A 13,952-nucleotide genomic window follows, 5' to 3' on the forward strand; every position below is an offset into this window, starting at 1 on the left:
CAGTAGTATTTGTACTCTTACTCAAGTACTGGGGTTGAGTACTCTGTCCATCTCTGCATATAAGCAAGAAGTTGCCTATTTACACATCAAGAAGATACGGGACGTTATTTACTTGCGGTATTTGGCCAGGTAAAGAACTGATGTCCTTCAGTCTGTCTGTGTAAAGCTCATATACAAGAAATCAGGTGCTCCATTGTTAGGTTATATATAAATTCTCGCTGCTGTAACATAATTCATACGTCTCACATCAACAAACCTGCTGTGCAAACAGTGCATACACAGACCGAGCAGCTTCCTCTTTTCTAAACAACAACAATTTGTGTGTTTCCATTGAGAGATCTCAGGAGATCAGCCATCTGCTCACTTATTTCTAAAGCAGACTTTTCCAACTTCCTAAATCATCAGTATCATCAAACATAAAAATTCACTCATCTTCCTTCAATGGATCTTTCTCCCTGTTTTACTGGAGTAATCTTTTTTTACAGTGCGGCAGTGGTCCAATATTGTAAAATTGTGTGATAAACTGTGCAGGATCCTGAGCCAATGAATGAGAACCATTTTCTTAAATCTACATAGTTTGATGTAGAGGCCTGTTTTAGAGCCTGATCAATACAGCATGTTGTAGAACGATAATGACAACGATATATCAACCAACTATAAGAAGTATTTTTCACTTTCAGTGCTTTAAACTATGATGCTGATGAATATGAAGTGGTACAGTCTACACGTTCTCCTTATACAAACTATACTGTACAGAGCTAATGTAATCCAGACAATGTCCCTGAATGACATTTGGCCTTTTGGTACTGGTTATATCTGCAATAAGCCAACACAGGCTGATGTATCTGCACAGTCGATGCACACGGCTCAGGCTCTGAGTCTGTTGTGTTATTGTGATGGAAAAACTTCCTCTCAAGCACATTTTTCAGATGGTGTGGAGAACCTGCACTAACCAGGCTGCTGGTTTATTCAGGATTACGATAAACCTCCTGATTCTGATGAATATAATGAGGAATTGATCTTTAAGGAGGAATATTGTCAATGTGAAGCCCCTCCATCTGTGCCTGCATGTCTGTGGGAACATGTGGAGACTGAACTGCAGATGTACATCCGTCTTTTAAATGACTGTCGATGACCTGCCGGGTATTTTAACCCAAATAATGTGAATCAACACTCAGCACTTCACTGTCTTTGCATTTCCCCCCCCTATATCCAGTAACTAAACACTGTAAATTAACTTGACTTCCTGACTTGTATGAAGGGCATTTTACTCTACTACTGACTGTTTGTTCAGCCACTGTTGTATTTCCTCCTTTTGCACAATCCTTTAATCATACAAGTGTAACCTATATATTATACCTCTGATGATCAACTAGTATTTTTTAATTCTTTTGTGTAATAATTTTACTGCTATCACAAGTTTATTAAAGGTTTGCTAGTCAAACAATGTGAAACATTTCTCTATACTGTTTGAAAATATACAATAAATAAACAAATACCATTTATCCGTTTACTTTATTGTGACAACTTCATTTCCAAACATTTCTGTGAGCGAGTGGCTCCATTATGGTTTATGAACTTACTTTTATATTTTTCCTTTTATTTGCATCATCGTTTTTGAATTTAAATATATTTCTTTAATAGTGCACTGTATCGCACCTTATTGTAAAGGGACAGTGTTACTAATCAATAAAATTATCAGTTACATTACAGAAAATTTGCCAGTAAATATTCTGACAACTGAAATATAAATGAATGTAAACTTATCTATAATAAAATAGACAACCATTGTTTGTCTAATTGATTGTATGTGTAAGTGCGGACTAATAGTACATCTAACTAGTTTATTAATTATTTACTTACACTCTATAAATGATTGAACAATTGGCATTGATTTGTAACTGGCATAATAGGCTACTAGATAATACAACACACTAGATTAATGCTGAATACACAAATTCTTTAATATGACAATTCAATCATTAAACACATAATAGATGATATAGTTATTCTTAAACTTTACATTAAGGACTGTTCAAAAACGACATGCTTACTGTATTGGTATCAGTGCAATGAAGAAAGCTTTATAAACAATGAATGAAACACGTAATGATGCCAAACTAATGGTTGATAGTCTGTAGTAAAGTTCTCTTCTTTTTTTCTTATTGTTTTCCATGTAGCTACTCCTCTTTTTAGTCAGCTCACTAAACAGACTGATGCTGCTGTTGTATTTTTTTTTTTTTTAACTTTTACTTTATTGCAAACAAATGAATGGACAAACCAGTAGCCTACCACTTGTGCAAAAAATAAAAAATAAAAATCGACAAGAACAGACACCATATTGAAGAGATGAAACCTTGATTCAAAACTAAATACATTTACAAAACATAAGGGCATGAAATAAAAAAATAAAAAACAGACAAAAAATAAGATAGATAGTCTACAGGTTGACTTAATAAATGCTTCATTAGTCAGATCATTTTTTAGCACTGAATAGGCTGAGAGGTCTTTGGCAAGTTTGGACTCCATACATTTTAGAGACTTAATATAAAGTTGAAATTAATTTAAGAAGCATGTGAAGATGGGTGGGGTTTTTAGAGATTTGGCTTCATGAATAAAGAATTTGGCTATTAGCCTAAAACATTTAGCCTATCTTTCAGCCCAATTGTTTGTCTTAACGCCAAAAATAGGTCTAAAGCAGGCATTGCTGCGTTTTTTCTTTTTAACCAATAATTTCCAGAACAGTTGATCAAAAGTATTGCGGTAGTATTTGTTGTATTGGAGTTACATACTAGTTATATCCAGTGTTTTGTGTGGCGGTGCCTGCCTGAGCTCCAGCAGCAGAGGTCGCTGCCGGCGCCGCCGCTCTGCGGAGATAAACCTCCGTCAGTGTGTGAAGGGTGAGAGGGGAAAGGTCGTCGAGAAAACATGGCTGCTCCCCGAGATGACATGTTTTCCTTCTGCGTGGACGCCGGCAAAGTTGCCAGCAGCGTGGAAGTGAGATTTATAGACAACATTAAGGTAAGACCGAGTCCAGCGTGTCGGTGCGGAGAGACCGGGGACAGACCGGGATGTGGTGAGGCTCTGCAGCCGCGGAGCAGCAGCCTCATGTCGGCGTCGGTGTGTCAGCAGAGCCGGGGGGGATTTGCTATGTGGCCACTCACCGGAGAAACTTCACCATGATCTGAAAGAATCCCATAATAATGTATCTGGCTACTGTTCATAACCACCAGAAGCATTAGATTTTATTATGTTACAGACAAACCTACAGGTAAAAATAAAACGTAGGTCTATTATAAAACCTATTAGTGTAGCAAGTGCATAAAAAACAGTAAAGTTGCACGACCAAACAACTAAATCTGAGTTCCCACTGTCTTATATTAATACCCTTATGATTCTACTGAAGGATATAACTTGGCATTTACAGGAGAGTTGAGCCAAACTCAGAAGTAAACGCTGCTCATTTGTTCCCATAAGCATTGCTGTGGTGGACAATCCTCAGAGGGGGAGAGGACACATTGGATTGGCATTTGATTCAAGTCAAGTCAACACAAACCAAAGATCACTGAGATGAAGGTGCATCTCACCTCACCTCACCCAGGAGCCAACAACAATATATTATGACACTAAGAGCTGTTTAATGTTTCATACCCACACCTTAAAGCTTTAGAAATTTGCAAAGTGCACAGGTCCTCATATGGAGAGACCCTCAGAGGTTTGACTCAAAAGAAATAGATGAATAGCCTAAGCATCGCAGCAGCACAGTGGTTGGACAGTGCAAGACTAATAAAAAGACAGTATCAAATACCTGAGGTGTAATATACCGTAGGTATAATAATTTTAATTTATTATTAATAAATTACTATTGTTGCTACTACTTATAATTTAGACAAAATATAAAGTAGCAGAGGTATAAAAAGCCGTTGTATAATTGTGATCATATGTTGCACAGTTGTGTGTTAAGTTGAGATGGAGAAATAAGCAGCAGTGGCAGCAGCTTTGTTTGAAAGACTGATTGATGATGAGTGTCTGTTAATTTAAAAAAAAATGTTATCTTCATGTTTTAGGGGAAGGGTCTCTTCGCGAAAAAGAGCATCAAGAAAGGAGACAGCATATTCATTGAGCGACCTCTCGTCGCGGCTCAGTTCCTGTGGAATAGTCTGTACAAATATAAAGGTGAGAAGTCTGAAGTTTCCATTGTGTTTAAATATGTACAATAATGTCCACAAAGCAACAGGAACTGAACTGTGCACACCTGCTGAAACAGAGAGACTCTGGACTCACTGCTTCTGAACTGCATCTTATACCAGAGATCTTGTTTTGCAGTCAGATCAGACAATTACATGTTTTTGTCACATATACATGTACACGAAAACACACAACACAAAGCCAACACGTATGCTGACTATAAACATGAAACATGCTAAAAGAGCTCGAGGCTCCACCAATCAGGACAGGAAAGAGAGAGAAGGGTCAATAAAAAGAATGACTCTGGTAAAAAAGTAAAATAGTAAAAGGACTAAAACCAGGGTTAAAAGTTAGTTAGAAGTTAAAAACAAAACTGAAATCCAGTAAAATTAAAGATGAAATAAATACATATATAAATATGTGCAATATATCACTACAGCTTGTTCAACACCAAGCTAGAAATAAAGCAGCTGGATGCAACAAATCCTCCTTCATGAAATAATGATATACTTCAATTGTACAGCAATTTTCAGTTCAAGTGACAAAGTGAATCAGGCGTCAAATATAAAACATACAAACAAATCAAAGTGAAATGCAAATTACATTAGAAAAGAGATAACGCAATAGAAGCTTCCTTAAAAAATAAGCTGCCTGATCATCTAGTGCTGTTCTACTGTCCTGTTGTGTTGAAATATACAGTCAGGTGTTGCAAAGGAAAGTGGAGATCGTGTTAGTTTTGAAGCAGGAGGACGATTCCTGTCGCTCTCTGCTGAGCTGAAGTTTTGCTGCAGGGATCTTGGTTTTGTTGTTACAGACAAACAAAAAGTGGGAAACGTGTTATTTCCTGTGTGTGGATTAAAATGGCCCAAATCTGTCAACGTGTGGTGACAACTGATAGGAACCATGAGAGGTTTAGGCAAAACAGTGACAACGATGTGATTGTGAAACTGGTTAATCAACATGCCTGACAGTAGACTTAACATGTTTTTATTTGAATCAAACAAATAATTAAACAAAGATAATCACCCTAAATAATTATTTACAGGCCTAGAAATCAGTTATTGTCTAAGTTTTGTCAACATACATCTCTGAACCATTTATATTTATATAGTTTTCAAATGACAAACAGTAGAAAAGTGAATTCACCATCCAAGTGTAACCTTGAGATCTGTTTCTCAGTTGGTTGCAGGGGAACTATAAGCTCAGCTGCAGCTCCAAAACGATCTCTCTCACTCACACACATAAAAAACCCATTATAAACTTCACGAAGGACCGTTTTTTTCAGTACTGTTGCATTCGTTTTAGCTCAGTGGACCTGATACATGTTGATATCTGTAGTGATGTGTGTCGTCTGCCTGTGTCCCAGCCTGTGATTACTGCCTCCGGGCTCTGGAGACTGCGGAGGAAAACGCCAGGAGACTCAGTGGGAAGCCTGGACTCAGCCTCCCTCACCCTGAACTCTGCCGTGTCCGACCAGAGCTGCACCAAGCCTGCCCCCAGTGCCAGGTCAGTCCCATCAATCAGCTTAGCTGAGTGTTAAAATAAATAAATAAATAACTTTCTCATTTTAAAAAGGGAAGATAAATATATACTGTATCTTATTTTAAACTAGTCAGATCAATATTGTTTCAGACAAGAAAGCTGTTTATTCCAATGATCTGTGGTCAGGCTGGAACCACCACTATATCAGTGGTGGACAATATGACCAGCTGATCAATTGTTGGAGGCCAGTATTGGTTACATGGATCAATAAACCAATCTATATGTCTGTTTCAAAGTGTTATTTGGGATCTGCAGTGTTTTATAAATGTTCAGGACACAAGCAAACTCTGTAACAACTTACTTTTTATTGCATTTAATTTTCTCATTTTGGTTCCTGAAGCTATTTATGACACATTTATATCAGAGTCCTACAAAAGACACCGTATCCAAGGATACAAGGAAGTATAATAAAACACTTCTGTTGAAATGGTCATTAGTGCTTAACGTGATTTTTGTTTGATTTGGATGTTGCACAGATTTTGATGATATTTTGTTAAATTGTGCGACCATAATCCGAATAATTAAAGCTGTAGTAAGCGATCCGGTCGTTTTGGCTAACTTCCTGTCAGCCGATGGAGTTAGCAGTCCCCGCCCTCGTCCCTACGTCACCACATTCACGCACATCCCTTGGCTGCACACACAGAGAGGACCGCCCCTTTATGCCGTTCTCTCTCCTCATTGGATAAAGGTTGTAGGATACAAGGAAAGTTTTCTCCTCGGCTTACAGCAGAGCAGAGTGACTGACAGACCCGTGTTTCGGACCAAACACTCTATATAAGTGATCGCTGTCGGAAGATTTAACTATTTAAGACTTATATTAACACAAATATTCCGCTTCTGTACAAATCCGCTGCTTTAAGATTAAAAGGAAGTTCAATTTAACAAATAAAGAATGCATTTCCAAATGTAATGAAATGCAGCTCTAAAATGGGACAATTATACAATATTGAAAATGTTGTAAATGATTACAGATTGCTCAGATTTAACCAACACTGGTCAAAATATCTAGAAAAGATTGCTCTTTTATTATTTTTTATACTATACTTAAATTTTTCCACTGTCCGATGGAAAAAAGTTGTTAAAATATGATAAAATAGTGCTCTGTGGGGAGTCTTTATCATTTAATATTAATGTTTGTTGCTGCGTTATAACAGGAAGTTGTTTGCCCAAAGAATCTTTGAAAACATTTTATTCAAAAATACCCTAAATGTAGAGAGTCTGCAGAAAATTACAGTCCAGTTTACAGCTGTGAAGGACTGAATGAAAAAAATTAGTGGTTAAGGAAATTGTTAAGTGTGGAGAGTAGCATCTCTTTTTGTCTGGTTTAGTACTGATCAACTTACTTACAACAATAATAATTGTATATATATAATTAATATAATGGTTTTAAGTGATTGTTTGTCTTTTCTTTGTCATTTGATTGACATGAACTCGTCCTGCAGGTGATGTACTGTAGCAGCGAGTGTCGACAATCTGCAGCAGACCAGTACCACAGGGTCCTGTGTCTGGGAGCCTCCCAGGAGGATCCGGACCATCCCATCAACAAGCTCAAAGATGCATGGAGGTGAGGGGCCGCTTCATTAGGAACCCCTGTAGAATCTATCACTCAGCCCTGTCATATACATTACAATGTTCATAATATTCAGGTTTTTAATTACATTGCCCAAAGTGTATCAATCACATTATATGTTTTAGGAGTATTACATTTTATTGAAGGGTGTTTCTCATTCTTTGTCCTCCCAATTTATATACTCAAGGAAAAAGGGACTGTATACATGTACTACTTGCTCTGAGAGTATTTTTCATTATAGACCCAGAATGTATCTGAAGATTTTCTTTTTAATGTCTCCTGTGATGCAGTGGTTCTGTCTGTCCCTGCATCACCACAGCAGCGTAGAATGGGAGCGGACGGATCTTAGGCTGTTTACATCCCACGACATGTTTGTAAACAGAGCTGTAATACAAAGTCTCGTTGTGCCTCCGAGTTTGTATTCCTTTGTTGATAAAACAAACGGGAGCTACTGTACAGACTACCTGGAAACATAGTGAGACGTCAAACTTGATTCTCGCACAAGACTTTATGAGACTCCAGCTCCGTTTACAAACATGTCCTCTTTCTTGAAGTAAACAAACCCCTTGGTGTATGTTTGAACAGCCATCTGAAGTTGTCTGTGAAATTGCGGTTTTGTGGGATGTAAACAGCCTAAACAGCGTAAGATCCATCTGCTCCTATTATACGCTGCTGTGGCGATGCGGAGACAGACAGAACCACTGCATAACAGGAGCAATTAAAAAGAAAATCTTCAAATTCCTTCTTTTAGACCTATAATATTACAGTAGGAAATGATAGCCCCAGGTTGAATCTGCCTGGAATTGTCCTTTAACTTCTGTGTCTCATTGATAATTTGTCTCGTCATCAGGAGTATGCATTATCCCCCAGAGACCTCCAGCATCATGCTCATGTCCAGGATGGTAGCTGTGGTCAAACAGGTGAGTCCGTCCAAAGGTCTTCAAACAAGTTGGGGTTCAATTTATTCTGGTGTGCGCACTAATCCTGCAGGAACCCATGCAAAGAGAACAAAACAAAGCAACAGCAGTAAACACCTTGCTTTAACATGCTGCATGTAATTAGATTTTTTTTTATTGCCCATTCCTCATTGTTCCATCATGTTTTAATTCAAAGTTTAGTGTTAAACCTTGCTTGAAATTAACGTTGCTGTTTCAATTACAAAGAAGAAAGGTGGTTGTGAAAATTAAAGTGGGAGGATTTGCTTGCATTTTAATTTTTTCCTTTTTTAAACAGACCCTCCTTAGTGAAGAAATGTTCATGGGATGTACTAATTGATTTGAAAACGATTTATTGTGGTATTGTGATGTAAGAAGAAAATCTGATATTTACCAGGGGACTTTTGAGATTAGAAAATGTTTATGGAAGCTGAGATAACTATAGTACAAAGTGATTGGCAACAGCTGGCCTCCTGTGAAAGGATAAAAACAAGCTCTGAATCTCCAGCCTCTCATGTGTACTAAGGGGCAGGCAAAATATGTTTTTTTATGAAATGAAATGAAATGAAATATAGCCTGTAATTTAGTTTGCTGTTCTCAGTTGACCTTTATTTTGAAATTACATTCATTATCCTTTATAATAGGCAACAAAACGGAGGGCAGGTGTGGCAGAGAAAGGAAGGCGCACTAACAATATGAATGCACTGTAATGAGCAGGTGACCCAGTGTTAATGATGCTTACCGTATGTCGTCCAGGCGAAAGACAAAGCACACTGGCAGAAGCTGTTCTCTCACTTCTGCAGCCGGACGGCCAACGAGGAGGAGGAGATCGCCCATAAGCTCCTGGGAGAGCAGTTCAGAGTGAGTTAACCATCCAGGATGTTTTCCTCTGCTGGAAATGTGAAGTTGTCGAGGTGCAAAAAAATGTGTCAAGTCTGGAGAGTTCAAAGACGGTATCATGCTCACAGTCACAGGTCAATGAGCAAGGCACTGCGACGTTAACTCTCCCCTGACGCTTTGCTTTAATTCCCACTGACGCCACCGACGTTATGTAAAACCATGACTGTCTGTTTATCCCACGTTGTTTGTGTGTAGGGGCAGTTGGCCTTGTTACACGGCCTTTTCAAAGCAGCACTTTACAACGATCATCTCAGTCGGGTAAGTACGTCTCCGATTGCGGCCTCGCTGCTTTTTCCATGTTTTCAGTCCGGTAATTGTGATCCATTCAATTCAGTCATCCAGTGAAACGCTGCGAACTGCCAGTTACATCTCAGAGGTGGTGGTTCAGGGGCAGCTAATTACTGCTTTTTAGAGTTGACGCCGGCTCTCTGATTTGTATTCGAGCTGCTTTGTCTCCAAAATGTTGTCCAAGCTATTAAATTATTTTTTAGCATAAATGCCAACACGAGTAAAAAAAAAAAAAAATCAGTCAGTCTTTTTAATTGAGTGACCAATTTTGATGGCTGAGTAAAAAATTGAAACAAACAAAAAAACTATTCAAGTGATAACACCAGAAATACTTCAGAGGCGTCTTAGGTGGATTGATCTTAGGATCATTAAAAACCGATTTCTTTTTGGACATTTGAAGGAGCCACCTTTGGCTGTGTGATTTTGTTCTGGCCGTTATTGATTCGTTTAGGACATTTAATAAACAAAACACTTGATGCCAGATTGCATGCTGATGATTAAAAGATCCTGTACTCTTTGAACGATTCGCCTTGTTCTCATGCACCTGCCTCGCTGGATAGATGTGTGAAATGTTCTTTTTTGTATTGCGTGATAATGAAAATAATCTCTAGTGGAGGGCTCAAGGTCGAAGTCTTCAGAGGTGTTGTTCCGTCTAATCAACAGTTCAAACCTACGAAAAAAGAAGCTTTCAACCAGCAGATGTTTTGAGTCAGATTATTTGCTTGAGAATCAACTTAAACCATTAATAACCAGTTTATTATAATAATCAATTTTCTGTTGATTGACTAATCCTGAATGTTGTTCATGAGCTGAATTCCTGCTGCAGCTGACACTGACCTCTGAACTCAGCTAAAAGGAGCCAAATAAATAAATAAAGTTGTGACTGTGTTGCAGTGGTTTGTCCCCGAGGGTTTCCGCTCTCTGTTCTCTCTGGTCGGCACCAACGGACAAGGCATCGGCACCAGGTGAACTCTCTCCTCCCTTGTCCTTCTCTACAGCTCATCACTTGGCCTCAGCCTGGAGGTCAAGTTCTGCTCTCTCTATTGTGCTCTTATTTTCTTTTTTTTTCTCTGTTGGCTTCCAGCTCCTTGAGTCGGTGGGTTCACGCCTGTGATGCACTGGAGCTTCCTGCCCAGCAGAGGGAGCAGTTGGACTCCTTTATTGACCAACTGTACAAGGACATCGAGAAAGGTCACAGTTTGATCTCACTCTTGCAGTTTTTTTTCCTTATTTTTTATAAATAATTTCTGTCTGAACTGGACAGATGTGCAGTGGTCGTGTTACGGGGTGAGCGTTTTTTTTTTCGACCCGTTGACATTGCAGTGATTATTATGCAACCTGTGTGTCGATCGCAACAAGAGGTCAGGCATGCGCATAATCAGTTCTTCTTTCTCTCTGCAGAGACGGGAGACTTTCTGAACTGTGAGGGCTCTGGACTATTCCTCCTTCAAAGCTCATGTAAGTGCAGATGATGCCTCTTGTTATGAGCGCTGTCACTTCAGTTCAGACATACTGTTGTTCTTGTCAAGTGGCTGTCCGATGACCTCCTTATCCCCTCCCCACCCCCTCCCCCCCCTGCTGTGTTGCCGCTTTGACCCCTGCAGGTAACCACAGCTGCATACCCAATGCGGAGGCGTCCTTCCCCGACAACAATTTCCTGCTTCACCTCAGTGCCCTCAGTGACATCAAGCCAGGAGAGGTCAGCTGACACGTCCGGGTTCGGAGTGATAAATTCTGGCCCGGGATAGACGGGACAGTACATCCCTCTCTAGCTTTGTGCGCTCCCTTGTCAGACGGTATTAGAAAGGCTGAGACTCTGAGGATTGGAGTGGGTTTGTCAAGCTGTCAGAAAGATTGAGAAGCCTTGCATCTGCACGGCACAGTAATGTCACAGCAGCCGCGCTACTTTCCCAGCAAAGCTCCCCCCCTTTGAATGCAGGCTAAGACAGGAGCACTTTGTATAACGTTTCACCAGTAGAAAGATGGAAGGACGGAGCAACTTCCTGCATGACAGGCAGAGAGAGAGAGACGGAGGGGGGGAGAAAAAAAAACTTGAAAAATACCAGTATCACATTCATGGGACTGAACTTTTAAGACTTTCAGGCTCAGTAACTTCATCTTATTGACGTTGTGCTTCCTCAGCCAGTTCAGCTGTTTTTGTTTTCTTCCATTTTCAGGAGATCTGCATCAGTTACTTGGACTGCTGTCAGCGGGACCGAAGCCGTCATAGCAGACACAAAATCCTGAGGTAAACATCTGTCGGATGAATCACTTGAATGGGGATCGCACCGTTGCGAAATCCATCTGGATCAATAAAAAAACAGTCATAGTGGGCGGTCTTGAGGCAGAGATGTGAGGGGTGTTAACGGTTTCTCCTGTGGCTTGTGCTCCACGAGGCGAGTTCCTTTAACTCTCACGATGTCTAACCTGACATGCATTAAGTTTTGACTGCATCCTGTGACACTTAACAGCTTTTGAAAAGGTGCAGTTACACTCCAGGTTGGTGGTGTTAACCCCGACATCGCACCAGTGGAAAGCATTAATTGCTGTATTAAACACTCACTTCATCTTGTGAGCTCGAACGCCACCAGATTCCCTGAGAAGCAGCAGGAGTAATAATAAAACGCCTCTGATTAATTCAGCTCCTGTTGGAGGTGCAACAATATGACTGGTGGAACATTTTCTTCTTTCCCAGGGAGAACTACCTGTTTGTCTGCTCGTGTCCAAAGTGCGTCTCCCAGATGGATGAGCTGGATGTGACATCAGACGAGGAAGAGGAGGAAGAAGGCGAGGCAGAAGGTGAAACGGAGGGGGACGAGATGGAAGACGAGATGACAGATGTCTGATGAAAGACTTGCCCATATTGTTCTCAGCCGTTTCCCATTCCTGCTGCCACGCTAAGCAACTATGAAGCCCAGAAGAATAAAGACCAGCCCAAACCATGATCTGCATCTCACCAGAGCTGTCCAAATATCTCACTGATTCTCTGTCCAGATAGAGAGAAGCTTTTTTTTTCCTTTTTAAAAGGCACATGTATGCAGTGATAAGTATTTATTGTTCCAGCTCTGCTTTAGGACAACAGGGTTTTAAAAAGTACTGCAAAGACTATTAGTTAGTGATGAAATAGCTGACTCCCAAGTTTAAGAGGTTTTAGAGTCCACATCCATACTGTTGCTGTTTTTACTCTATAGGTCTACATACAGAAAAACCTGCAGTCATGTTGTAACTCAGTGGCATCGTCTCTACAAATGACCCGTTTACATTACAGTTCAGTCATTTTCACTCTGTTATGTAGTTGGTTACAGTTGAACGTCATCAGCACTTGATCCCCAAATGTTACTGTGTCATTGAAAATCCCGTGTGCAGGAGTCTTAAAAACAAAACTGTCACCGCCCTCAGGCTGCACTGTGCCAGACCTCCAGGTCCATTAAATACAGTTGAGAAGAACGCTTATCATTTCTGTTTCTCTTCTACAAAGCAAAGCGATTAAGCAAAGGACAATTGGTTCTCAGGTGTTTTTTTTTTGTTTTTTTTGCTCTTACAAGTTTCTTACAAGACTATGCATAGAGAATTGAAGAGGCTTTTTGTTTATATTCTGTTGTAATTACAGCCCTGTCAGAGAGGGGGAGGGCAGTCGGTGAAATACAGTTTCATTTTCATACCATGTTCTGTGGGGTTAAGTTAAACCTTACTTAATGCATTATGGAGAGACCTTGAGTGGAAAATTGCTTTGTCAGTAGCTGTTTGCCCTTTGTTGAGAACTGTATTTCAAACCGCAGTTCCACATGAGTGAGGCTGCTGCTGCTGCCCACACATGAATCAATATTACAACAATCACTGCAATCACAAATACCAATATTTTCAGTTATGTGACAAAGATTGGAAATATTGAAGAGAAAAAAAAAGCAATCCCCAATTTTCTCAGTTGGCATTCAGAGCTTTGGCACATGAGACCATGGCTTTTGTAAGTCACAAGTACAATTTAAATATTATAACGGCAGCAAACAGGAGCCTCGCAGTTGTCGTTTTTACTACTCTGGCATAAACCATTGAAATTGGATGTCTGCTGAGTCGTTTATCTGGTTTACACACCTCCTGCCTTCGCTACAGAAGAATGTTCTGGTAAAATATTTGTTCAGTCATTGCATATTAACCACAGATCCTGAGTCAAATTGACTTCCTCAACAGGGTTTGAGTCCTCACTAATCATTTTTTAAATTTTTTTTTATATGGCTGCTACACTCCGGACAGCCTTTTGCCTCAGGCGGTTTTAACATGGCACATCAATCAGTAAGTGGATTAAATGAGGTATTCTACTGCTGATACCTGCCACTCAGTCACTGTTCGCACTAATAGTAAATACAGTCTAATTAGTGTAACAGATAGAGAATGAGAAGGAACCAACAGCAATAGTGCCTGAACATATTTAAGCATAATCCCCTTTGCTTTGCCCAGCTACCTCCAGTCATCCACGGTTGACATTTCTCCATTAACCTTTCGCTCTACTACAGTCCCCAGTCGTTGGTGCA

At 39.9% G+C, this 13,952-nt stretch overlaps 1 protein-coding gene across 1 annotated transcript; it reads left to right on the plus strand.

Annotated features, from left to right (window-relative positions):
• The first annotated feature begins 2,912 nt into the window (after positions 1–2,912).
• On the plus strand, positions 2,913–13,429 carry smyd5 (SMYD family member 5). Its single transcript, XM_083980624.1, has 13 exons — positions 2,913–3,021; positions 4,068–4,176; positions 5,555–5,694; positions 7,173–7,294; positions 8,151–8,220; positions 8,992–9,096; positions 9,331–9,393; positions 10,318–10,388; positions 10,508–10,614; positions 10,825–10,881; positions 11,028–11,122; positions 11,601–11,671; positions 12,119–13,429. The coding sequence occupies exons 1-13, from the start codon at positions 2,929–2,931 to the stop codon at positions 12,267–12,269; spliced, it is 1,254 nt and encodes a 417-aa protein (XP_083836750.1). The 5' UTR covers positions 2,913–2,928; the 3' UTR covers positions 12,270–13,429.
• Positions 13,430–13,952: the final 523 nt, after the last annotated feature.

Source organism: Trachurus trachurus (genome assembly GCF_905171665.1).
Source record: "Trachurus trachurus genome assembly, chromosome: 10".
Lineage (NCBI taxonomy): Eukaryota > Metazoa > Chordata > Actinopteri > Carangiformes > Carangidae > Trachurus > Trachurus trachurus.